We start from the raw sequence: 27,877 nt of genomic DNA on the forward strand, positions 1-27,877 counted from the left end.
TCTGGTCATGTGGTAGAAAATTTGAGAATCTGGATAATTCTTGAATCTTACTAAGGTTTCTTTAACAATTAGATCCTTCAGATAATAGATAAGTGTTTTTAGCCAAAAAGACGGAGAAATATTTAGCCAACCTCACAAAATATAGACAAATATTGTTGTTCTTAATGAGATTTCTGAAGACATCTTTCCCATCGAATTCCACATCTGCAAATAAACATCTTTCAACTTAGCCAAGAGACTAAAAATATTTAAACAAGTTATAGTATTTCCATAATTGTCCTATGCTATTTTTAGGGCTCATATATGATAGGACAGTCCTAATTCATGGTCGAGTTCTGTATAGCACAAATTTACCCTACAAATGCAAATAATTCTTAAACAGAAGATGAAGAAACACTTGTATACCTCAGTGCTGGCTCCTCCATTTTACGGTTTGACATCTTCCTGAGACTACTATAGAAACTTAAGCAGCCTAAATAGTGATAAGTTCAGAGGCTCAACTCCAGTAACTAAGAACTCAAAACTCAGAATACAGTTCCCAGTTTCTAATCCTGGAGTATTCATTAGAGACTTGTAGACTTTCCTGTAATTGTCCTGAAAGTATGTAATTTTAGGGTACATTAAGTTGCAGGTTTACAGTATGGGAAGAAGGGGACTGTACCCTGCCTAGTTGTGTTAACTGGAGAACAAGCAGAGGAAAAGGAGAGATTTTTTTTAATATTTATTTTTTAGTTATAGTTGGGCACAATATCTTTATTTTATATTTATGTGGTGCTGAGGATTGAACCCAGGGCCTCACGCATGCTAGGCAAGGGCTCTACCTCTGAGCCACAACCCCAGCCTGCAATGGAAGAACTTTATTCCAAAATACCAGATTAATCTATCTTATAAAACATTAAATTACATATATGCCAAATGTTATAAGGTATCAACCAAAGCTATCTCAGACTTTGTCAAAGGTCAATATGCTGGGCTAGTAAGCTATGAACTTTGGCTCAAATTAGAATACAACAATCCAGCCCTGAAATGTTAGTTCTAAGACTACAGACCATTTTGTGCAGTAACAATGGGGGTATCAAACAGATTTATGGTTCTACATGTCCAGTTTTTCCAACACTGAGATCACACTAATGGAGGTGATGAGGTCAGTAGATGTCCTCTGTTATAAATGAAATATGCCCCCTTGGGACTGTAAGGGCATTAAATTGATAGTCAGATCTACTGATCAAAATCCATGCTATTCTATCACTATTCTGTGATCCTAGGCTATTTCTGGTCAGAGATATATGACAAATCTCTTAGACCTCGTAACAACCCTGTGAAGTAGACATTATTATTATCCACTATAACAGATAAGGAAACTGAGGCACAGAGCAATTAAGGTCAGAGTTACTAAATGATAGAATCAGGAAACCTGTTTCTACTTAAGAGCTTTAAACTATTTATTAGCTGAAGTGTGCTCCCACCTCGATCCATTCATTGTTGAAATCCTAATCCTTAGTACCACCTCAGAATGTGACCGTATTGAAGACAAGGTCTTTCAAGAGGTAAATAGGTTAAATATTCATTAGAGTATACCCTAATTCTATAGGACTGGTATTCCTATATGAAAAGGCAAATAGGACAAAGACAAGGATAAGGAAAGACCCTACGAATACAAAAGGAGCTATTGGCCCTCTATAAGCAGAGGATAGAGGCCTTAGAAAGAAACTAACCTCGCTGAGACTTTGGACATGAATTTCCAGCCTCTAGAACTGTGAGGAAATAAATTTCTGTTGTCTTGTACCACATAGTTTGTGGTATTTGTTATGGAAGCCATAGCAAACAAATACTCTACAACTGCCTTTTTATGGCAGTGAGTGCCAATAGAGGAACTATCTAAAGCAATGTCCTAAGTACAATGTTCTGATCTTAAAATTTTCAAAGTACTTATTTTTAGTAGTAATATATTCATATTGAAAACTCTAAATGTAGAAAAGTCTGTTTTGAGAGAAAACTCCCACTTATAATTCCAGGTTACCCAGTTCCCTTTTGGGTACAACCAATGTTAACTTCTTTCATGTTTTTTTTCTAAAGATATTCTATGTATAAAATAAAATGTGTATATATATGTGTGTATGTGTGTGTGTATACATATATGTATACACACACACATATATATATATGTATATGTATATTCATATATTCCCTTCAGTTGCTCACAATAGGCACTATATTATCTCTTACATGTTTTCATGGAAGTCTTGAAAATTGCCTTTATATAGAGAGATCATTTTAAAAACTGGTTGTTCTGAATCATAGCTTGAGTTCTAGATATAATCTTTGCTTACATTTTACAAACAGAAGAAAATGGAAATGTCTCAAGTCCTGTACACAATGAATTTACTGAAGAATGTTGACTTGTTAGGTGTATACGAGTTAGTGGTATTTCTAATTCTCCTGGAATATATGAAAATTAAAAAGTTAATAAAATAAAGTAAAATTCAGAACATTTTATAATCAATTATTATGTTTGAATCATTCTATTACAACAAAAATATTTCAATAAAGACAAATTTGGGTTACTTGAGACACAGGCTTAAATTTATCTATATATATAGACACACATATTATCTGATATCTCAAATACAATAGTGGTGATCTTTTAGAAATCCACTAACAGCTAAACTTTACTGAGTTTATTTTTATAAGTTCTAAGAGTTTTATATATAATAATGGTTTTAATTATGTAGCTTATTTTGTTAGTACTTAGGAGGTAGTACTATCTCACCTTACTGATTATTGATGATGTTAAACAAATAGTATTATGAAAACAAAATCTTCATCTTAATGAGTCTGGACTCTAGATGGCCTCACACAGAGTTATACATTTATAGAGTGGGGTTTGAAAAATGTATCTTCATTTATTGATAGTATTGAACAGTTTTATCGTGTTTATAAATAAAGCAGCAAACTTCCAAATAGATGATTAATGTGATCCAATTATAAATTTAAGTAGCAGTATCATCAATATGTTTGACATCACATTAGAACAAAATATGATCCTGAGGTTCCAAATTAGGTAAGATAATAATATAATAATGACAGAGCAGAGGATGATGGGATTGTTGTGAGGGGATTAAAAAGCTAGTTTTAAAGAGTATAAAAGAGATCAGCAAGATTGCTAATACTGAGAAAAATATAAAATTTTATTTATTAAGTTATATTTTAAGATTTCTTTTTCTAATATTAATGCTATTTTCTCCATTTTTTTTTGTAACTCTCCTCTCTATATAATTCACTCTTGATGTTGATAAGAGTCTGGTAGTAATAAATATAAAGGGATAGAGAATAAGAAAAACATGACAAAGTAGGATTATAATAACCAAAATTTAAAACTGAAACTGACTCAGAATAGATGATATATGTGAATGCATTGTACTTTTGTATTATATATAGGTATCCCTTGATAAGATCAATTATTGAAATTTTCTACCTGGCTTATTGCACTCTGGTTCACTCTGGCTTTGAATGCCTGAAATCTCTGTGGAGCTACGTTTTATATCATCAATATCAATTCCATGTTTGGTAGTAAGATCTGAAAGGAAAAGGAAGAAAATGTACATCAACAAAAGTACTATTAAATTAGTTTTTTTGTAACATTGTTCAGTGGTCTTTTCCTTTTTAAAGTATCCTGCTTCACTGTAGGTCAATTTTCCTTTTAGAAAGAAGTGGAGATTTAGACTTCAGAAGAAAATGCTGACTTAATGGTGAAAGTTACTTACCTATATATGCCATTCTCTATCAGTCAAAATTATGTACACATACCCCTCTACTGTTAATTAAAAGTAACAAAGAAATATAAAATTGGGAAAATCTACATAATCCTTGGAAGATAAGATAGGGTGTCAATTCCATAAGTTATAAAATTTCAAAGAATAAGATAACTTTGAAAGATCTAATCTTCATCAGTATACAATGACTTTCTATGCTCCACTTAGCTGGAACTTTACTTGTGGTCTGGGAATTCAACACAGGGGACTCGTGTATGCTAGGCAGTGCTCTATCATCAGTTGCACCCCCAGCCCCTTTCTATATTAATACTGTTTTTTTTTTTCCTAGATGTATGATACATTGTGCCAATCCTTTTATTTTTCACCTTTGTCTTTCTTTCAAGGCACAACTCTTGCAAATAGCATACATGGTAATTCCTTGATTGTAAGACATAGTTTTTCACGTTTTATGAAATTGTGATTCATCTTATAATGACTTATACTTTGAATGTTTTCCCTTAAACATGTTTATTAAATTAATAATGTGTCTTATGGTAGCAGTTGATAATGTGTCTTAGAATTGCGGAAATATGGCAATTAGGTTTACTTTTAAAATTTAATCTAAGAATTGATCTCTCATTTAATGGAGATGCTTAATCCATTTATTGTTATTCAAACAAAGGTGGTACTTTTGCAATCTTATTTTATGCTTCTAATTTCTTTGGTTGCTTTGTTTTATTTTCCAAAGAATTAATTCTACTGCTAAGAGACTTTTTTTCTATGTGTTTAGAAACTATACGTCTTATTTTAAATGCATGCATTATCATTAATTTTAAAAATATAATTTATCTTGACTTTTTTCTATTAATTGAAAAAAAAAGCAGAATCTCAATTCCCTTATTAACATTAGGAACTCAGCATATTTTTCTACTAAAAGTTTCTCCCAGGCTGGGGTTGTGGCTCAGAGGTAGAGTGCTCACTTAGCATGTGTGAGACACTGTATTCGATCCTCGGCACCATATAAAAATAAAATAAAGATATTGTGTCCATCTATATTTAAAAAATAAATATTTTTTTAAAATTTATTTTTCAGTTCTTGGTGGACACAACATCTTTGTTTGTATGTGGTGCTGAGGATAGAACCCGGGCTGCACGCATGACAGGCGAGCACGCTACCGCTTGAGCCACATCCCCAGCCCTAAAAAATAAATATTAAAAAAAGTTTCTCCCTTTCTCCAGGATCTCAGAGGTTATAATTAATTTCTTTCAAAATTGTATTTCTGGATTCTGCTTCAGTATAGCATAAAACATACCAGTAGTTTTTCCTTCCAAATCCTACTAGAATCACAGTAAACATACACAAAAGTGAAGTATGGGAGAAAGGAAGGGAAAATTCATTTGTGGACCAGAGTTAATAGAACTGTAGGAGAGAAAAAGTAGGTGAAAAAGAATCTGTAGGCTGGGCATAATAGTGCACTCTTGTAATCCCAGTGGCTTGGGAGGCTTAGACAGGAGGATAAAGAGTTCAAAGCTAGCCTCAGCAATGGCGAGGTGGTAAGCAACTCAGTGAGACCCTGTCTCTAAATAAAATACAAAACAGGGCTGGGGATATAGCTCAGTTGTTGAGTGCCCCTGAGTTCAATCTCTGGTACCCATCCCCCCCAAAAAGAATTAATATGTAAAAGAGAATGAAGAGTTTTGCTTCTGACAATTGTTCCTTTTCTTTTGTAAATAACATCTATAATTCCAAATAAAATGTATAAAATGACTACCAGAAGGTTCTACAGTCTAAAGCAGGCAGAAACTGAAGGGAATTGCAGCTGAATGAATTTCCCATTTCTTCAGGTTTTCACTTGAAGGGAGGATGTAGTTGGTGTTGTGTGGGGCAACTAGAACTTGAATAATAACTTGTAATCTTATTGTCTTAAAGAATTATGGACAGTTCTTCCTGAACTAGAGTTCACAGTTACCACAGCAGCTGAAAAGTGACAGGGAAAAATTCAGAAAAGGAGAAAGCCAACAGAGGAAAAGCCCAAAACATGTGTAAACTCTGCCTAAATTTCTGAAATATACACTTATGGGGCAGACTCCAAGCACAGTAATTAAGGCTAAATGTATTTAGTAGAGATTTCAGCTTTTTCCCACCATAAGGGAGATTAAGTTTAATGCTTGAGTTCAACCAAGTTAACAGCCTACTAAAAAAAAAAAATCAACTTGATTCAAGGAACATAGTAAAATACAGTTTTTGTAGTAACAAAATGAAGAAAACAGGAAAATGTGACTCATACTCAACAAAAATATGTCAATGGACACTAACCCATGAGATGACTCAGATTTAAAAATTAATATACAAAAATTTTAAAACAGTAATAACATAGCATAATAATAACCACCATATTCTGATTAATTCAGCATTCAAGTGAAGTGAAGTGTGGGAGTTTAACAGTGTAATCACAGTAAACTCACTTGTTCTTTCTATCAGCATTTATAGAGTTGAGATTTGCATCCTGCTAAAAAGTTCATGGTCCACCTTGTGGCTTTGAACTCTGATATACTTTCAAGGTCTAGTATAGATTTGATCCACTTGCTCAGTTGGCTTTTTAATCCCTTGCTTTGACTTGTAGGCTTATCAGTAATTCCCTTGATTTAGTATTATGTGTAAGAATTCCTTCAAGTCTATGATCTGTGAGTGGTAAGTATCGCTCTTCTCAATGGATGTTAAAGATCCCCCTTTCATCCTTCCATAATGCTATTTATCTTTGACCATTTCAAATGGAATTTATGAGAGAGTAGTTACATATATGACTCAAATTGTCCTTAAAAATAACTCAATAATATTTACTAAGACTAACTGTGGAGAAATCATCTAAATTCTAGGTTATGCTTCTCCTAGTCATCTGATTCCATGAATACTTTTGTGAGTGCCTTAACTATGAGCTGCTCCTGTAGCTCACTAAAAATAGCATAGAAGCAATAGACAGTGCTTTCACTGTGTGTAAGTAGATAAATCTTTATAAACCCATATAGGTTTTTTAGCTTTATTTGTATAATTATTTCGAAATAATTAGATTGATTTCAGAGAAATTTCAGGCATAGAAAGTACAAAGAGAATAATGGGCTGGAGATGTACTCAGTGGCAAGCACTTGCATGCTCAAGACCCTAAGTTCAATCTCCAGCACTGACCCTCCCCCACCAAAAAAAAAAAAAGAAAAAAAAAAAGATTGACAGTGAGAAAAGAGTCTTATTAATAATAATTTTGAGATTTCAACATGTAACTTGTACAACATTTTTTTTTTTGTACCAGGGATTGAACTCAGGGGCACTCAACCACTGAGCCATATCCCCAGCCCTATTTTATATTTTATTTAGAGACAGGGTTTCATTGAGTTGCTTAGCACCTTGCTTTTACTGAATCTGGCTTTTAACTAAGATCCTCCTGCCTCAGTCTTCCAAGCCACTGGGATTACAGGAGTGTACCACCACACCTGGCCTTGTACAACATTTTTTACAAAATCTGGAGGTTCAGAACATATTTTAATAAGGAACCAAGGTAATATTATTTTATAAGAAATGTTTTAAAATTAGTTCTTACCTCTTTTGAATTTTTTTTCATTTTCATCTATACAATTTTTTATTTCTGGTACTATGGCTAGTGACTCCTTCAGTTCTGAGGGTGGTTGAATATCAATTTCTTGTTTGAAGCTTGAAGATATTAAGGATTCAAACTCAGAAGGAAAAGTTGGTGGCTGAAATAATATACAGTTAAAAGAAGCTTTTAGGTTTCCCAAGTAAATATTTTTTAATTTATAAATGTGTAGTTTACTTAAATGGCATACTGAATTTTAAACTAAAGTCATACTTGATTTTTAAATATACATACTTTGAAAAAATAGAAGTATAGCAGCCAAAAGTATATTCTATTACAAGAATATTCAAATATTATTCTATGAGTAATATCTTTTATAATCACTCATTACATTAGTGATGTAAATTATTCCTAGATGCAGAAGCATATTCTTTATGCAAAATAAGCAAATTTAGCAAAATTTCAAAATTCTAAATTAAAAACCAGCATTGCAGCAAATGAAAAGTGGTAAATGGGGAGAAGTGAAAAGATTTGATGGAGTGGAATGAATCTTTACTGCACTCCATAGAAAATGTTCTCTTTCATTCCTACTGAACTGGCTTCTTCAACAAGTGAAACTGACTATGTGCACAACTCTCAAATGAAAGAGGAGATGGGGCACTGAAGGGAAGGAGCCAATAGACAATGATTATTTTTACCATCATGTTACATTTTTAACTGTAAGGAAGCCATTTAAATGTCATTATACATACAAACATTATATGTATGTCCTTTGAATATATTAAGAAAACCCAAAAATATAAAATATTTTCAGTTGTTCTAAAAATTTTTTTAAAGTAACTTAGTGAATGTATCTAATCTATATGGATCTAACATTTTGGCTTGTCAAATTGTAAAAAGTTATTTACAGTCTCAACTAGGATTCTTTACATACTATATTATAATAACAATGCAGTGAGCTATTGGAATTTAAGACTATCTTTGAGAAGTTTTACCTTTAATATGCAAAGATGTTATATATATATATATTTATTTACTTTATTTTTATATGTGGTGCTGAGAATTGAACCCAGTGCCTCACACATGCTAAGGCAAGTGTTCTACCACTGAGTCACAACTTCAGCCGCCCAAAGATGCTATTTTCCTTATTATATATTGGTAGCACTTCAAATTCAGTCTTGGATAATCTGTAGTCTTACTCCCTTAATGAGATCACCTCCCATATAGCTTGGGTACTATCTGCTTTGTGCATAACTTATAAATCAATATTTATAGCCCCAGCCTCCAATTTTTAAATTAGACATTACTTCTCAATTTTCTCTATCAGGTATATTAATTAGAATTATCGAAAGACATTTTAAAATTCTCTATACCTGGGATAAATAGCAGATCAATTAAATCAGAATATATCTGGGTAGGACCCAGGCTTTAACTATTTTTAAAAATTAACTCCTCAAGTAATTCCATGGTACAGCCAAGACTGAGGAAACAGTATTTAAAAGTAAATTTGACTCCTTAATTTATACACATTCAACTCATTATCAAATCTTTTAGATATGATAAATGTAAATAGTCAATGTTTATTACTAAAAATGTATAAGTGTGCTTTCTTACTTTTATAAAAATATTATTGATAGCCAAGTGTTACAACCTCATTTCAACCTACTTCATCATCTAGTTTCTCCTGACAAAAGTTTTCTTTATCCATATAAAAATCTTCTTTCACACAAACTTCCAAATCTTCTTGAAAGGAGAAATATTTCCTTAAAATAAGAACAATAAAACATTAATCAGGGACTGGGGTTGTAGCTCAGAAGTAGAGCGCTCATCTAGCATATGCAGGGCGCTGGGTTCGATCCTCAGCACCACATAAAAATAAATAAAGGTACTGCATCTAACTACAACTAAACAACAACAACAACAACAAAACACATTAGTCAGTGTTTACTAAAGCAAATTATATAAGAAATGTAGTTAACCAAAGTATACAATGACTACAATTAAAGTTGAAATAAAGCAAGGGTAAAATATCATTGATATCATCTCAACTTGTGACTGTACAAAGGAATATAGGAGAATATTTTCTCCTATAAAAATATTTATAGCACTGACAAATACCTGAAAAGATTAGCTTCTTTGAAAATCTGCTCTTTGAAATCTAAAAGGGGATCCTTTATCAAAAAGAGTTTTAGTCTACTCAAGAGAGTCTTTAAACTTGGTAGTTGACTTTTAAGCGTCGCTAAATCATTTATAAAAATTAATTCTTCATCATCAATAAATAAATCTGAAAAGAAATAAGAAATTTAAAGGAATAATAAAAATAATAAAAAGTTGTGAAAGTTATACAAAGGAATCTGAAAGCTAATGTAATAAAGCATTAGATATAATTGGCCTTTTCAAACACATTTAAAATTCTTTAGTTTTTCAATGGATTACAAATATAAAACATGTAGCATAGTACTAGAACATTAGGTAAAACTCAATACATTTTAATATTATTTAGTAAACCAAGGAGTAGCCAAATGTTCAAAAAGAGCTATACTATAAAAAGATCTTGTGCTTCCAAATAGCCAGCAAAAATTTAAAGAAATAAAAGTATTTAACTTTGGCTGACTCTGAACTTCTCATCTCTGTATGATTTTAACTTGTAAGGTCTTTAATTCATCCCCCAGAGACTTTGACATGTGGGGAAGAAAGATAGTCTACAAAGCCTACAAATGAAACCAATTCTGATTATACCATTTTAAAATTACTCGTGCCTGGTTACTATAAAGTTAATTACAATGAAAATTATACATAAAAGTATCTACTTGAGAATGTGATATGTCTTACATATTAACAAACACTACTGTTAATGGTTAATTGCTGGAATAAATCTTTCCTCTCTATCTGCACCCTGTTGAGTTTTGGTTACTTTAGAATCTTGGCTAACTGAGAGCTCTAACAGTTTCTGAGCCTTGGGAGTTTTGGAGCCAATTTCTGAACATAAAACTTTCCAATAAGCTCCTGCATGGAAAGATAAAAAGGAAAACATATGTACAGATGAGAAACTACTTGGAAAGCCAAACTCCCCAATGTTAAAAACATCTGGAGGAAGAGCAGTGGTCTCCTGTTCAGTGCAGTGGCCTTTCAGTTGAGTGATGGCAGAATGTCATGAGAGAGGAATAATAGTATGGAGTTTTCAGGGAGTGAAATCTCTCCTGGCCAACTATACAAGTGGTACCATATATGCCTAATAAGTAACACAAATATGTGGTGTAAGTCAAGCCATCAGGGAACATCTCTAGTACTAAATGGCTTTGTGAAAAGAGAAATAATAATAATAATAATAATTATTATTATTATCATCATCATCATTATCATCATCATCATACTAGGGAGTGAATCCAGGGTCACTTAACCACTGAGTCACATCCCCAGCCCTTTTCTGTAGAGACAGGCTCTTGCTGAGTTACTTAGGGCCTTGCTAAGTTGATGAAGCTGGCTTTGAACTATTGATTCTCTTGTCTTAGTCTCCTGAGCCACTGAATTACAGGCGTGTCAGGCAAGAACTTGTGATATAAAATAGCCTCCTAAGAGATTGTTTATCTGAACCTAAGCTCCTGATAATCTCATGAACAAAAATTTTCATGACACACGAAAGAGAGCTAGTAAATCAATTCCAGGCCCAAGGATGCTGTATTTGAGAAAGTTAAAATGGTTTATCAATATAGTCCATGTTGAAAATATGAATTCGGTCATATTAATAGTAAAACCAGCATTTATTTATATCACCATCTCCACTTTTCTCTTCCAAACACAGACCCTCCAAATGTCTTCCCAACCTGGAGATACATTCTGATATTTCTAGGAGTAAGTACATAGGGACATCTCATGTCAGTTTATGAGGCCTTGTTTTCTAACCAGCCTTTTTTTGATGCAACCACTTGATGGCAGCATCTCACCACAGCCAATGTTCTCTATAATTCTACAAAGGTTGTTTTACCAAGGGTGCTGCTTTTAAACTCTCATAGCTATGTAGCATTCCCCAGAGTTCGTACTTTATAACAACTACGATGTGTGCTTCACAGATAGAGACTGTTTCCATCTATCATAGGGGAGTGTTAAATTGTCACCAGGAAACAAAATTTTGTCTAGTTAATTGTGAAAAGAAGCAGAAAAAAAGAGGTCTATTCATAGGAAAGAGGAAGGGTTTGTTCTTTGCAGAAGATACTTCTGTTTACCTAAAACACTCCAGATAATTAAGTAAAAAAAAAAGTTAACTTAGGTGTCTGATCAAAATTATTAAATGATTGATTTGCTAACAAATAAAAAAAACTAAGAAAAGACAAGACAAACCATATTCCTGAATAATAATAATTATAATAAAACTGGTAAATTTTAAAGGATCTCAACACCATTTCAATTTCCCACAAGGTCTGTTTTGGAACTTGGAGAAGTGATTACAAAGGAAATTTAGAGAAATAAAGATTTATGAGTAGGGAAAAATAACAAAAAGAAGAGACCATTAATACATGTTATAATTGTATATTAAATAGTTAAAACCATATAATACTGACACGATACTAGGCAAAACAATAGAACACAACAGAAAGTCCAGAAACAAAGTCTAATGAGGGCAGGAATTTGGTATATGATGCAAGTGGCATTTCTCATCAGTGGAAAATTATATTGAGATAGCTGCCAGACATTTAGGAAAAAAATTCCATACTTTTAAACATATAACAAAACCCAGAATAAAACTATAAAAAATCTTAAAGAAAATACAAGTAAATAGTTATCTAATTGTGGAAGAATTTTCTAAGTACAAAAGATGAAAGAAACTATAATGGAAAACATTAACAGAACTGGTTAGGTTCAAAGTAAATATATTTGGAGTTACTGATACCTTATATATAAAGATAATATACATGAACAAGAAAGAAACAAAAGTGAGAATCACTTTACAAAAGAAAATTATTTGCATGGCAAATAAACACCAATGATTTTAAAAATGAATAAAATATACTTTTTTTTTTTACTTATCACAAGGTTTAAATCAGTAATAATATACTCAATGAAAAAGTTGGCATTAACAGGGTATTCTTATGCTATGCTAGTGGAAATGAGGGAATAAACCCAGCTATCGTAAGGTTGAAGAAACAGAGAACCCAATACAAGACATGTGTGAACAGAATGCCCAAGGATGATGGTGATAATGACTGCTTCTAGAACTAAAGTCCCCATAGATAAAACTATTACTAAACTTTATGTTTGAATATATTAAGAAACTATTTAGAAAACTATACGAGGGTTTCAGGATCAGATCTAAATTCATAGAAAACTAAGAAAACAAGTATTAATTTCATAGAGTACAAGAAATCATTGACCACCACAATACTATTTTATACATTGTTATTTTCCCATTTTTATTGGTGTATTATAATTATTCATAATGATGAGATTCATTGTTACATATTTGTACCTATACATGATATAACAACAGAATTTGGCCAATATCATTCTTCAATACTTCTTCTTTCTCTCTATACTTCCTCCCCCTGGTTCTTTTCCTCTACTCTACTGGTGGTCTCCCTTTGATTTTCATGAGATTCCTCCATCCCCCCCTTTCTTTTCCTTTTTCCTCTCTAGCTTCCACATACAAGAAAAACACATGATTCTTGACTTTCTAAGTTTGGCTTATTTTGCTTAATACAATGTTCTCAAATTCTATCCATTTTCCTGCAAATGACATACTTTCATTCTTCTTTATGACTGAATAAAACTTCACCATGTATAAATACCACTTTTTCTTTATCCATTCATCTGTTGATGGCCACATAGGCTGGTTCCATAATTTGGCTATTATGAATTGTGCTACTATAAACATGGGTATCTATGAACTACTCTACTACTCTACTATGATGATATTAATTCTTCAGGTAAATGCCAAGGGGTAGCATATATACATTGTACTTTATACAATCAAAATTCTATAAATACTAACTATTGAATTAACTAAAGTTATAACTACAGTGGAAGAGTGAACAATAGATAGCATGGGGGTATGTGGTGGTAAAGGAGTAGAAAAGTAGAGACAGTTCCATCTTTGTGTGGTAAAAGTTCAAAATATAAGGCTCCCCCCAAATCAAGAAATAGCAGTATAAATATTTTATATATAGACATATAAATAGTGTAAATGGCAAAGGTATAGAGTTACTTTTGAAACTGTATCAAAGAGTTGCAAGCAGTTGCCTCAGAAAAGTGAAAAAATGAGAGTGGTTGATGAAGCCAGGGAATTGATGCTTTTTATGACAAGCATCAATCAACTATTGACTCTCTAAACTATATGCATGCACAACTTTATTTATAAGTATAAAAATAAAAATATATTTGCATTTGTTTGTGTATTTCTAGGATGTCCTGAAGGATACCCAGAAAAATAATTATATGTATTGGAAAATTAACAAATATCAACAAACCAGTAAAAAGTAAAAGAAAAGCAGCCATTGTTTTTGTCTTAAAAGTACTTTGAAATAGGGCTGGGGTTGTGCTCAGTGGTAGAGTGCTTGCCTATCATGTGTGAGGCACTGGGTTCGATTCTCAGCACCTCATAAAAAATCAATAAAGATAATTTGTCCATCTACAATTTAAAAAATTTTAAAATTTTTGAAATAATCTTATAACTAAGGATTTTCTATCTTTATTATAAGATCCAGATAATATATAGTATTAATTGAAATTCAAAGTATAATAAGTTCCTTTTGATTTAGATAGTAAGACCAACTTATCTATAATACGTTGGAAACAATCAATATGAATACAAAAAAATAAATGAAATTGAAAATCTAAATTTATAAAATGATGTTGAATGACACAGGACCTCTTAGGAAATATAGGATATGAATAATATATAATTATTTCGGAAATTAAAGCATTTTTGATTCAGTAAATAGTTGATTCTAACCAATAGTGACTTCTAATTTGTTACCTTAATAATAATCCTATGTTTATGTAACCTACTATTTTTCACAAACCATGTATATATGTATTCCTTTATACATACATACACATTATTTTTATTATATTATCCTCACAAAGTTTTATAATTAGAAGAATAAATTAAGAGAAAGGAATTATAGATGAATATTAAAAACCATAACATTTTCCCCCAAATCTCAAAGGACACTTTGTTTTTTATTAGTGAATTTTAATTATACAGAACAGCAGGTTTCACTGTGACATCTTCATACATGTACATAACATACTTTGATTATGTCTACCCCCTTACCCTTCCTTAATGTGCACCCCCCACCTCCTTATCCTTTCTCTTCTCTAATAATCTCCCTTCTATTTTCATATCTTTCATTCTTCCTAGATTTCACAAGTCATGTGATACTTGTATTTCTGAATCTGGCTTATTTTGCTTAACATGATGATTTCCAGTTGCATCCATTTTCTTGCAAATAACATGATTTCATTATATTTATGGCTGAATAATGTTCCATTGTGTATATACACCACAACTGTTGACAGGCTCCTAGGCTGATTCTATAACTTGGCTATTGTGAATTGTGTCACAATAAACATGAGTAAGTAGATATCTCTATATTATGTGGATTTAAATTAGAGTATTCACCAAGCTTGGATGTCTGAGCTGCATCCTCAACAGCTTTTATTTATTGATTTATTCTTTTTAAGAGAGAGAGAGGTAGAGAGAGAGAGACAGAATTTTATTTTTCAGTTTTCGGTGGAAACAACATCTTTGTTTGTATGTGGTGCTGAGGATCGAACCCTGGCCGCAAGCATGCCAGGCGAGCGCACTACCGCTTGAGCCATATCCAAAGCCCTTGATTTATTCTTGATGATAGTCGAGCTGAGATCTCACTGTAGTTCTTTCTTTTCTTTTTTGGAGATAGGGTCTCACTAAGTTAACAAAGCTGACTTTGAACTTGTGATTCTCCTGCCTCAGCCTCCTGACTTGCTAGGATTACAGATAAGCACCAATGCACCTGGCTCAATGAAGTTTTGATTTGCATTTCTCCAAGGTCAAAGATGTTGAAATTTTTTTTCATATAATTATTAGCTATTCATACTTATTTTAAAATGTCTGTACAGTTCATTTATCCATTAATTGATCTGGTTATTTGTGGTTTTAGTGTTAAGTTTTTTAGTTCCTTTTATATTCTGGATACTAATCCTTTGCTAGAAGGTAGCTGACAAAAATTTTTCTCATTATGTAGTCTGCCTCTTCACTCTGTTAATTGTATACTTTGCTTTGCTCAAGCATTTTAATCTGATGTTTGCTAATTCTTGTTATTTCCTGAGCTATTAGAGTCCTATTCAGAAGTTTCAAAGTTTCAGGTGTTACATTTAGGTCCTTGATTTATTCTGAATTGACTTTTATACATAGTAAGAGATAGGGATCTAGTTTCTGTCTTTTACTTGTGGATATTCAGTTTTCCTAGCAACATTTGTTAAAGAGGCTGTATTTTTGGCTCCTTTGTCAAGAATCAGATGACTGGAGTGGCATGGGTTTGTCTCTGAATTCTCTATTCTATTCCATTGGTCTTTGTGTTCATTTTTATGCCAGTACCATTATATTTTGTTACTTATGGCTATGTAGTATATTTTGAAATTGGGTATTGTGATATTTCCAATGTTGCTCCTTTTACTCAGGATTGTTTTAGCTATTCAGGTTCTTTTGTGTCTCCATATGAATTTTAGGATTTTTTTCTTGTTCTGTGAAGAATATCATTGGTATTTTGATGGAGATGATATTGAATCTATAGATTGTATTTGATAACATTACCATTTCAACAATATTTATTTTGCTGATCCATGAACATGCAGGTCTTTCTGTCTTCTTCAATTTCTTCAATGTTCTATAATTTTCACTGTAAAAAATTGTTCACCTCCCTGGTTAGGTTTATTCTAGGCATTTTAAAAGCCATTGTAGGGCTGGGGTTGTGGCTCAGTGTACTATTGGGTAGTGGTTGTGGTAGAGCACTTGCCTAGCATGTGTGAGGCACTGGGTTCGATTCTCAGCACCACATACAAATAAGTAAAATAAAGGTCCATCAACAACTAAAATAATAGTTTTAAAAAAGCCATTGTGAATGGAATTGTTTTCTTGATTTCTTTCTCAATGGGTTCAACATTAATGTACAGGAAATCTGTTGATTTTGCTTGTTAATTTTATATCCCAATACTTTGAAGTATTCTGGTGGAGTCTTTAGGGTCCACAAACAGGGATAATTTGACTTTTCTTCCTTGTTTGCATCCTTTTTATTTCTTTGTCTCGCCTACTTGCTCCCATTAAATACTACAGTGAATAGAAGTAGCAAGAGTGGACATGCTGATTTTAGAGGAAATGCTTTCATTTTTTCCTATATATTTGCTTGGAAATATTTTCATATTCAGTATGATACTGACTATGAGTTTTCCAAATATAGACTTTATTATGTAGCGATAACATCCTTATCTGTCTAGTTTTTTAGGCTTTTCTCATGAAGGGGTGTGGAATTTTGTCAAAAATTGTACCACTTCTTAACTGGATTTGGACTAGAATTTCAAATCTTCTGACTTCAAATTCTGACTCTTTCTACTACATTATACACTCAACTTTATCTTAATATTCAAGACTTTGAGCTTTAGTTTCACATAAATTAGAGAAGATAGAAAATCTTTAGCATGTTTTGAAAAATAACATACAAACATAACTTCATAATAGGGATTGAATGTTACACTAGATTGCTGTCATAAGATCTGTACACAGATGCCAATATCATTGTAGCAAATGCTGTGAGCACCTATGATAAAATCTCTGTAAGTTATTTTGAGGCTCAGCAAACTTACACTCCAAAAAATAAAACAAAACAACAATAGAAAACAACAAAATTCCAATTTACAGAAAGGGGATTAATATGAAAGAGGAAATATTTTCCTAATATGGCAAAGTTTAAACAATAAGTATGCACATAGTTATCTTTAATAAAAATAAAAATTTTATCTTTTTTTTTTTAAGAGAGAGTGAGAGAGGAGAGAGAGAGAATTTTTAATATTTATTTTTTTTAGTTCTCCACGGACACAACATCTTTGTTGGTATGTGGTGCTGAGGATCGAACCGGGCCGCACACATGCCAGACGAGCGTGCTACCGCCTGAGCCACATTCCCAGCCCGTAAAAATAAAAATTTTAAAATTCAATTAAATAGAAATGCACTAAAGTGAAAATATGCATGTTAGTCATATTTTATAACAATTGAAATGACAAATGCTGTACCTTGGTTCTGTGCCTGAAGTGCTGGACATTTTTCTGAACACTTAACAGGTGTAAAGACTTCATTGTAATCCTTATGAGTGTAGAAGCTTTCTTCTTCTACTTCAGTTTGGGAGTTTGGATTTGAACTTGGAACAATTTCTTCAAATTCACCATTTACTTGGTATACCATTCCTGTAACTGTCTTTCTATAATATTATAAAATTATTATTTTTGTCTATGTCCTATTTAAAAAGTTTTATTAATAAATAGTATATGTTCATTGTGGAAAAAAATATCAAATTCCAACATATACAAAGAAAAAATCATCCATAGCCCTACCACTCAAGATGAATACAAAAATTATGAAAAAATTTTTATTTTAAAAATATTTTAAGACAAAATGGATTCACGTGTATAAGTTTTCTGTAATCTGTTCTTTTTTAGTTTAACAATAAAGCATGAGCATATTTACATTCATTTCATTTTTGAATGAAAAGGATCTCACTGAATCAGTGCTATAGTTTAGATCTTACATGTTCCCCAAAGGAAAGGCTTGGTCCCCAGAGTATACTATTGGGTAGTAGTGGTGGATGCAAGAGGTGGGGTCTAGTGGGAAGTCTATAGGTCATGGGAGTTATGCCTTTGAAGGGGACAGTGGGATCTCAGCACCTTCCTCTTCCTTTTTTTTACTTCTGGTCCATGAGGTAAGCAGTTTATTTCTGCCATGTGCTCCCTCCATGAGGTGCTACCTCATCACAAGCCCAATGATCCCTAGGAACCAATCAAGGGATCGTGGACTGGAACCTCCCAAGCCAATAAATCTTTTCTAAGTTTATTACTTTATATATTTTGTTAAAATGTCAGAAAGCTGATTTACATAATCAGAAAATCAAAATTTATTCAACCAGTTCCCTATTATTAGAAATTGAAGTTTCTTTTAATTGTTTTCTATTATGAGCAACATTGTAAGGCACATCTTTGTGTACTTATCTAATAATTTTCCAATATACATTTCCTAAAAGTGGGACTGTTGAGATTAAAGGTATACAGATTTTTAAAGTTTTGTCATGCATTGCCAAACTGCCCTTGTGCTGAACATTCAGTGCCTGCTCATCAATGTCATTATCTAAACTTTTATATTCTGTTCTGCAACCTGGGAAGCTGATCTCTATGGACAAACCAAGCTTTTGTACCCTCTAGCTTCTAGTTGGGTTCAGGAAGCACTGGCAGGAGAACAACGGTGAGAGAAACAGGTTGGAATATTATTCCTCCCAGTCCTTCACTGCTGGGCTGTAATTTGGAAGTGACTGTACTCTTCCACCAAAGGTTACATCTCTTACTGGATAGCCCATCTCCTATAGATGTAGTTCTTACTATGTTGGTAACTATTCATTTCCTATGTTATTTCTTACTTAGGTGGAATAAAAACTTCTGATGTTCCCAGTTCTGGGGAATGGTTTTTGGTTCCCTTAACCTTGCCAATATCTCTTTCCCAAATGATACAGGTGTATGTGCCATTGTCTATACCATTAAGATATTGGCGTTATAAGAGATCTTCCAGCAGATAAACACATTGTGAATAGTTTTGCCATACATGCTAATATACCTTTTTTTCTGACATCCTAAATATTTTAGCCCATATAATTCTCTTGTACTAACTGAAAGAGCCAAATCAATATAACTTCCTAATGTAAAAATAAATAATAAAAATAATGAATATGCTGTATCTTAAAATTATAGGTAGGAAAAAAATCTCTTGAATTTCTCCTTTACTCTTGAAGAAAACATAGTTACAGGAAGAAATATTTCCATTTGGTCATATTCATATGATGGATTAAGAACATATGATTCATATGTGGATTTTTATAGACTTTTGACTTTAGTACTTTAGTACTTACATAGCTGGTGGTTTTTTTTTTTTTACACAAAATAAATGTTGCTGACAGAGTTGTCATTTGTAATAATACTTGGTACTATGATTTTGAGAACACATGGCCAATTCTTTTCCCCAATACAAAGATCTATGAAGACAATTCCGTGTTTCTTGGCCTTCACCTTATTTCCTGTCATAGGGTTTCAGTTATTCGTTTTTTTCCACTGGTGCCTCTCCTTTTCCTAACCTGAAAACACTGCTGCTTTTGAGATTTCCAACCTAGATCAGCTTTTTTTTTTTTTTGCTATCATTCTTTTTGTGTAATTCTATCAACTGTCATTCACTAATTCTTTTAAGAAAATATTTATCGAGTGCCTATAACACGCTAATACCATTCTAGGTGCTGGGAAAAGACAGGCAAACAAAGCAATGTTCTTGCCCTCCCAAAGATGATCTGCTAAAGGAAAGACAGATAAATAAATAAATAATTATGGTAAAAAACTGTTATTAATGGAATAAAACAAGATAAATGAACATCAAATAACAGCCAGTGGGTTGGTAAGACATATATTTTAAAGAATATAGTTAGTGAAGGGCCCTCTGAGGAGCTGGCATAATGGTAGGGAGAGAGCCATACAAAGGCCTAAAGAAGGAAACAAGATTGGCATATTCTAAGAAAAACAGAAAGGTTAGGATGATAAATGTTAAATGGGGGAAATAAATAATTTCCAGTTAGCCTCTGTGTGGTTCAAATTAGGGCTCTTTCTTTTCTCTTCTCTCTCTTTTTTATATAAAAGAAGAAAATATGTGGGGAGGTGAAAAATTTTTTTCTTTTCAAGTGTCTGGAGAACTTAATGCTTATCATTTCCTAGATGTAAAAGGAAATTTGAGGTTAATAACACATACTTCTCAAGGAAATCTTCCACAAAGAAACCTGCTTTCCATTGATCCAAGATTGAGCTGTCTGTCATTCCCCAAACTGAAACTGCTGAGACTAGGAAAGAGAATAGTAAACATTAGCTTCTAAAACTTTCTTTTATATTTAATACAAGGAAACCAAAATTTTTACATGGTGAATCTTTCATTTATTTACAAATAAAGCATTATCTTTATTTTTCACAAATGTATTTTTTCCCAAAGTGATATCTAATTCCAAACATTTAGGTAATCATTCTCATTGTTACAACCTGCCTCAACCAAAATTCAACCACAGAATATCATCAAACATCATCCTGTTTCACAGCTTTTCTTTAACAGCTCATGCTATAATTAATAAGGCCTTCACTAACCATTCCATCTCACTCTCATGTACTCCCCTTGAAACTCCTTAATATTGTCAGAAACAATCTGGTACTTAATCATATGCAGTTGCACATTTAAAATTTTATGTATTTAAGCTTGTCACCCAAATTGCCTCCTTGGTTCCTAAAGGAGATGGACCACGTCATATGCTAGTGTCGGAATATACAAATGAAATATTCTACCACCAGTAAAATCAGAGTCCATCAGTGTTATTTCTGACTAGTTTTGATACCTGAAACAAATCACTTTACATATAAGTCTAAACCTTATTGAAAAAATATGAAAGTTCAATGAGTAAATGTACAGGTTCTGAAATCACTCTGCCTAGATTGTAATCCTTATGCTACTACTAAGAGAATGAGGCAGGAAAGGAGAATTCCCATAAGCAGATAGGACACAGGCCTTGAAGGAAAAGAGGGAATGAGATTTTGCCTTCCTAGAAGAAGAGACATCAGGACTAGGGGAGATCCTGTCATTGCTCTTGACAACTTCAACCACAACACCTCCTTCTTAGCTAGAACATTCTGTCACTGCTGCTGACAGTTTCAACCACAATGCCTCCTCCTTAGCTGATCCTACTCCTATCCATAACAATGGCTGACCACAAAGTAGATCCCTTCCTCTCCCCAACAGATGTGTTAAACCACAATTTCTGACTTGTCCTCTTAATTATGTAAATAAGGGATTGAAATTATACATGTTGATTGGCTTGTTAACATCCCTCACCCCACCAATATGCCTTTCAAAACTCCTACACATTAGACACCTGTTGGCATCTCTCTCTTGGACACCTCCTTCTTTGGGAGCTCTGCTTTCTTTCTGTTATTCTAATAAATCCTGTTATCTTGATCTCACCCTTGTATCCATAGATTTCATTCTTTGAATTCACAAAACCAAGAACCCACCCATCTACCCTCTACATTACACTACTTATGTACCTCAGTTTCCTTAGTAGTTGCTGTTTCATAGTGTTGTTGTAACTTACATTGTAAGTTCCAAGGTCACTGCTTTACAAAGACTCTGGATTCCCCTGCTCCTCCTTTCCTTGTATTAATGGAGGAAAATACCTTCTCAACTTTCTGGGTATGTACTATAGAACAACTGAAAAGTATGGGGGAAAAATCATCCAGCTATGCTGAATGATCTCGTTTCAAGTTATGATCATAAATTTTAAGTGGCCATCCAACATTGACAGATGATAATAGTATATTGCCTAATACAATGACTTTCTTGCTCTTTAAGACAGTCATTTCACATATTTTCTCCTCAAATTTTCAATGCTCATCCCCCTGATCCTGATCCCTATCTATGACTCTGCATTCACATACAAAATTGATATAAACAAAGAGGAACTACCTCATCTTTAACCACCAATTCTAACAATCTCCTGGCATAGGCACCCACAAACTCTATATTGCTAATATATACAATGGAATAATCATTCTGGTACCTACTGGGTACCAACTTCCATGATTCTGCTCCTTATCCTATCCCCCTTTACTCCCAAGTTTCCTTTTTCTTTCCTGCATCATCATATTCTCTTTTTACTAAGATTATTTCCATTGGCAAATAAGCATTTTAGAGTTTCTCCTTATTATACATATTTTTAAAAATCACACATCCAAAACAAAACAAAAACAAAGAATAATTCTCTTTACCTCATTCTCCCTTCAGCTAGTGCTTCATTTAAAAATTTTCCTTCATATAAAGTCCTCAAAAGAGTTGTCCAAACTTGCTACCTTATTTCCCCACTCCTCATTCTCTTCTCAGTATACTTCAATCACATTCCAACCATATTCTAATCAAATTTGTAACCATATTCCAGGGAAGCCACTTATAGCAAGGTTATCAATGACTTCCTTCTTTAAGTACTTTTTTTCTTTAGAATTCTACAATACCATACTCATGGTTTTTCTATCTCAATTCTTAGCTGGTTTCTCCTTCTACATGGATTTTTTTTTACATTTATTTTATTTTATGTGCTGCTGAGGATCGAACTCAGGGCCTCGCATGTGCTAGGTGAGCACTCTACCATTGAGCCACAACCCCAGCCCCGTACATAGATTTAAAAAAATATATTTATTTTTTAGTTGTAAGTGGACACAATATCTTTATTTCAGTTTTATGTGGTGCTGAGGATTGAACCCAGGGCTTCACGTGTGCTAGGAAAGCACTCTACCACTGAGCCACAATCCCAGCACCCCCCCCCATGCCCGACTACATAGATTTTTAATTACTGATGTTACCTGGAGTGTTCCAGGGTCTGCCCTAAGCTCTCTGGTCTATCTATACTCATGCTGTTGGTGTTTCCTCCCATTTTCATTAGTTTATGTGCAATATACACTTTGATAACTCTAATTTGAAACTCCAGGTTATGAAGCAGGTTCACTATGCACTGGTTACCAACTTTTCTGAGTGTAGTGAGACATATAAAAAGAAACATGAAATAAATTTATTACTTACAGATAGGCAGTATGGGACAAAAGAAGCCTAGGATTCATTGTGAGCTGGTTTCCCAAGACTCAAGAAAGTTACCCAGGGTGGATGGAATCTTGTTTTCATGGGCCCCACTTGTGTAGCAACTGATGGATCCCAGAAAACACCCCACACTGGGTTAAAGCATTAAAGAAATCCTGTTTCTGAACAGAGACTGAGTTGTTTCAGCCAATTTCCCTCTATTTCAGGATATTATATTTCTAAAACATTTTATAATTATTCTTTTTTTTTTATACTGAGGGTTGAACCCAGAGCTGCATCTCCAGTTTTTTTATTATTTATGTTGAGACCAGGTCTTACTACATTGCTTAGGGGCCTCACTAATTTGCTAAGGTTGGCCTCAAACTTGTGATTCTTGTGTCTCGGCCTCCTGAGTTGCTGAGATTATAGGCATACACCACTGAGCTCAGCTATTTTATAGTTATTCTTAAGAACTACCAGTGAGAAAGAGGACAAACTGGATTCCAAGGAAGTTACCTATTTCTTAGCCTCTGACTTGATAGATACAATATTTCATACAAATACATTTTAGAGTAATTCTATATTCAGTGTATAATTATAATTTATAGTCATTCTTGGGACAGAAAAATCTTATAATAAAACAAATATTTATAATCTTAGAATATTTGAAGACTTCATCATCTATTTATCTTTTTGTTTTATTATAGTTAGTATAAACTTTCTAATCTATACTTAGTCACCCAAATTCTGTAATAAAAAAATCAACTTATAAACTACTGAGAATTTTGATGTAAGTGAAATGAGTTTTGGGTTGCTTTACAATTAACACACAATAGAGGAATTCACTGTAATATATCTGTACATGCATGTAACAATTTGGCCAATTTCATTCCCCAAGATCTCCCACAACAACTTTTTACTGAATAAAGCACAGCATGTTCTTGGTGTGTGTGGGGGGGGCAGTGTTAGGGATTGAATCTAGGGTTTTTCACATGCTTCGTGCTAGGTCAACACTCTACCACTGAGCTATATCCCCCATCCCTTTTTATTTTATTTTGAGACAGCATCTCCCTAGGTCACCCAGGCTGGCCTAGAATTGTGATTCTTGAATAATTGTGATTATAGGTGAGTACCACCATGCCTGGTCACAGCATTTTCTTAATAATCTACTGCACTAAACTGAATAATTTTTAAAACATACCTCTTGTCCATGGCCGCCTATATTTATCATCAGTAAGTCGTGCATAATTTTCACCTTGAGAGAAACATGAAGGGATTCGAAGCAATAAAGCATCTCTGGAGAACTTCTTTCTAACTACACTCTGTATAAGAAGGTAAGATTATAAAATCTTTTAACACACACTATCAATATTCAGAATAGTAAAATCTCTATTGTTTTAAACATAATACATGCTTGTTGTAAAATATATAAAAAAGAACCACATTAACTGAGAAAGTTAAGGTCCCTAGTAATGTCATTTATAGTTTGTGTATTGTTATAGTTTTTTCCTTAGGTTAGGCTAAAATATATGTGGGGTGTGTGTGTGTGTGTGTGTGTATGTGTGACAAAAAATGGGATCATATAATTTATATATCACTAACCAGTATAATGCGGCTGTCCTTTTTTTCACTTGTTATAACCAGCAAATATGTTTCTAATTTTAAAAATATATCTAATGAAGAAAATTTAAATTGTTCTTTGAAAAGGATATTCAAACAATTGAATAAACTGGTAAATCAATCAGATTTCTAATTTAGATTTACCTTTACTTTTCAACATTAATTCCCATTACTCTACTTGTTTTCCCTAATAGACCAGTTCCTTCTCTACCTATCCTTGCCATTCAGTAGTTACTCCCTCATCAACACAACAGTCTACAGTGTGCTTCCAAGAGTACCCTACTATCGCTATCAAAATCCTACTCATCTTTCAAGGACCATCTTAAATATCTCCTTTATGAAACCTTCCCTTAGTAACTCTAACTTGTGGGAAGCCATCCATGAAATGCATGAGGACCTATTCTTGGCATCGAAGTCAGGAAGGGCATAGATCTGGCACTGGGAACTTCCCATGGTTCTCCCTTGGAGACAGACCGCCCAATGTACATGACCTTTCCCTCCACTCTGTTAGAAAGGTCCCTCGCAGTAGTACCAGAGAGGAGCATAACCTGTTAGGAACTGAGTAGCCAACTGCCCCCACCTTTATCCTATTTTGGGTGGAGAACTATGGAAAGTCTTTGATGTTCTCCGATATAAATAAAACTGATGCAGGCTTTTTTGTGTGTTAGAAGCTGGACCCATCTGGTCAGCTTGCCCATCCTGCCCTCACTTTTGAAACTACTTTCTGGGGGCTGGGATTGTGAGCGGTACTAACTTCACACAGAATTCATTTTTCTACATATTTGGGCAAATGATACTTTCTTACATTATTTCCAAAAGATTTTTATGTGTGCCAAAGGTGTTATGTTAAATGGGAAGTTATCGTTATGTAAAAATAAATGGTATAGAGAAGATATAACTTAATTTCTATAAAATGAAGACCAAAGATTCATAGTAAGTAGGAAAAATGCTTAACACTTTATCGAAAAAAGAAATTATAAAAGGTAACTTTAACAAAATTTTGTTTATAACTAGCCTATAATTTCTTTCTATCATAATATTCTCACAATATTATGATGTGCATGATGTTAACCATTGCTTTACCTTTGATCATAAAGAAGATATTTTTAGAAAATATTTGAGCAGGTGGGCACAGTGGCACAGGCTTGTAATCTCAATGATTTAGGAGACTGAAGCAGAAGGATTACAAGTTCAAAGCCAGCCTCAGTAATTTATCAAGGCCCTAAGCAATTTAGTGAGACCTTGTCTCTAAGTAAAATAAAATAAAAAGGGCTATGGATGTGGCTCAGTAGTTAAGCTTCCCAGGGTTAAATCCCCAGGTCCAAAAGAAAAAATTGAGGGGGCAAGGCATCTCTGATTCCTTGGATAGTTCAAATCATTCTCTTCTTTTTGTCTGTGTACTGATCTAGTTTGCAAGATCTTCATTTGATAATAGTCTTATTTGTTATTTAACTGGTTCTTAAATATTGTCTTAATAAACTTTTCAAGGTCTTGCATCTTTTACAACCTCTGCCATTGATTAGTATCATATTTGCATTATATCATGGGAGTGTAGTATACCAGCAAGAAACTAAGATTCCATGGGCAAGGATAAAAGTTTGAGGATGTCTGAGTACACACTACTTTTGCAAGTGATCTATATTCATAAAGTTGTTAAGATATCTGACTCCCTATCATGTATATCTCATAACACTACATATTTGCTTCCCTCAGTTATGAGGAAATAATAAAGCCTGAAGATGGCTATATGTCTTACTTGATGTAAAATATAGCACAATTTTAGTTTAACTAGAGTAATTTTATTTCTGCCCTACTAGATGGGTTCAATGAAATGAAAATTGAAATGAAAATTTAACTTGTCAACTAAGATCATTAGAACAATGAACTGTTATATGACAACTTCTCCAATACATTTCTTAATAATGTGCCTGAGGCTGAGGGCAGTGGAGCATGCTGTAATCTCAGCAGCTAAGAAGGCTGAGGCAAGAAAGAGGATTGAGAGTTCAAAGCCAGCTTCAGCAACTTAGCAAAGCCCCAAATAACTTAGCGAGACCCTGTCTCTAAAAAGGGCTAGAGATGTGGTTAAGTGCCCCTGAGTTCAATCCCTGGTACCAAAAAAACAAAACAACAACAAAAAAAAACAAAAAAAACCCCAAAACAAACAAACAAACAATAACAACAACAACAACAACAAACAAAAAAAAACAAAATAAAACCAAAACAACAATAAAAAACAATGTGCCTGGGACTGAATCTCACCTTCAACATTTGTACAAACTATTTAATTTCTCTGGAAAGCATTTTCCTAACCTGTAAAATTGTAAAACCTGTTGGAGTAATTATAATGATCAAAGAATATAATTCACAGAAGAGCAAAGTATCTGGCCCATCATAAGTGGTTAATACATGCTGTTATTATTATCTTATAATAAAGATAACTAGGATTGATTTTTCAACTGTAGAGTGTTAACAGACCCTCCCAACTTGCCAAGTTTTGTTTTTTCTTCCAGTAATTTCAAATTCATTTTAATTGTTTAATTATTTTAATGTAGCAATTTCCTTCCAAGATGGAATTTTAAGCACAAATTAAAAGTGGAAAGTAATTTTAAATGAAAGTAAAAATAATTAGAGTGAGGATTAATGTAAGGATTACTGTACCCATCATATACCAAATGCAGATAATATTTTTAGAACATAATTCCTAGTAAATAGATAGTAAGCCAGTAACATTACCTCATATAAATAGTCTATTGCACAATATTTCAAAGCTGGAAACATATCTTGTTTCTATAAAGCAATACAAATTTAACATCTGGAAATACAAAATTAAATGTTGGTAAGTAGCAAAGCCAAGAGGAGAAAATCTCTCTTAATCACAAGACTTTGTTTCACTCATTTAAAGAAATGGTTCTGATGATAAAAGTTAATTATAAAATAACATTTATTATTGATTTAAATCTAATATGAAAATATTGTGTATATCCATAAACTTATTTATACATTTTTCTATATTGCTTAACCATATAGCTGTTTATGGGTTGAAA

At 33.1% G+C, this 27,877-nt stretch overlaps 1 protein-coding gene across 1 annotated transcript in view; it reads right to left on the reverse strand.

Annotated features, from left to right (window-relative positions):
• Shoc1 (shortage in chiasmata 1) overlaps positions 1–27,611 on the reverse strand; it is a 61,900-nt gene extending 34,289 nt beyond the window's left edge. Inside the window, 9 exon segments of the mRNA XM_026391178.2 lie at positions 2,331–2,439; positions 3,476–3,577; positions 7,346–7,499; positions 8,991–9,102; positions 9,458–9,623; positions 17,603–17,787; positions 20,361–20,448; positions 24,415–24,535; positions 27,567–27,611. Of these exon segments, the coding sequence (XP_026246963.2) occupies positions 2,331–2,439; positions 3,476–3,577; positions 7,346–7,499; positions 8,991–9,102; positions 9,458–9,623; positions 17,603–17,787; positions 20,361–20,448; positions 24,415–24,535; positions 27,567–27,611 (1,082 nt within the window).
• Between the last annotated feature and the right edge of the window lie 266 nt (positions 27,612–27,877).

Source organism: Urocitellus parryii, chromosome 4 (assembly GCF_045843805.1).
Source record: "Urocitellus parryii isolate mUroPar1 chromosome 4, mUroPar1.hap1, whole genome shotgun sequence".
In the NCBI taxonomy this organism is placed as follows: domain Eukaryota; kingdom Metazoa; phylum Chordata; class Mammalia; order Rodentia; family Sciuridae; genus Urocitellus; species Urocitellus parryii.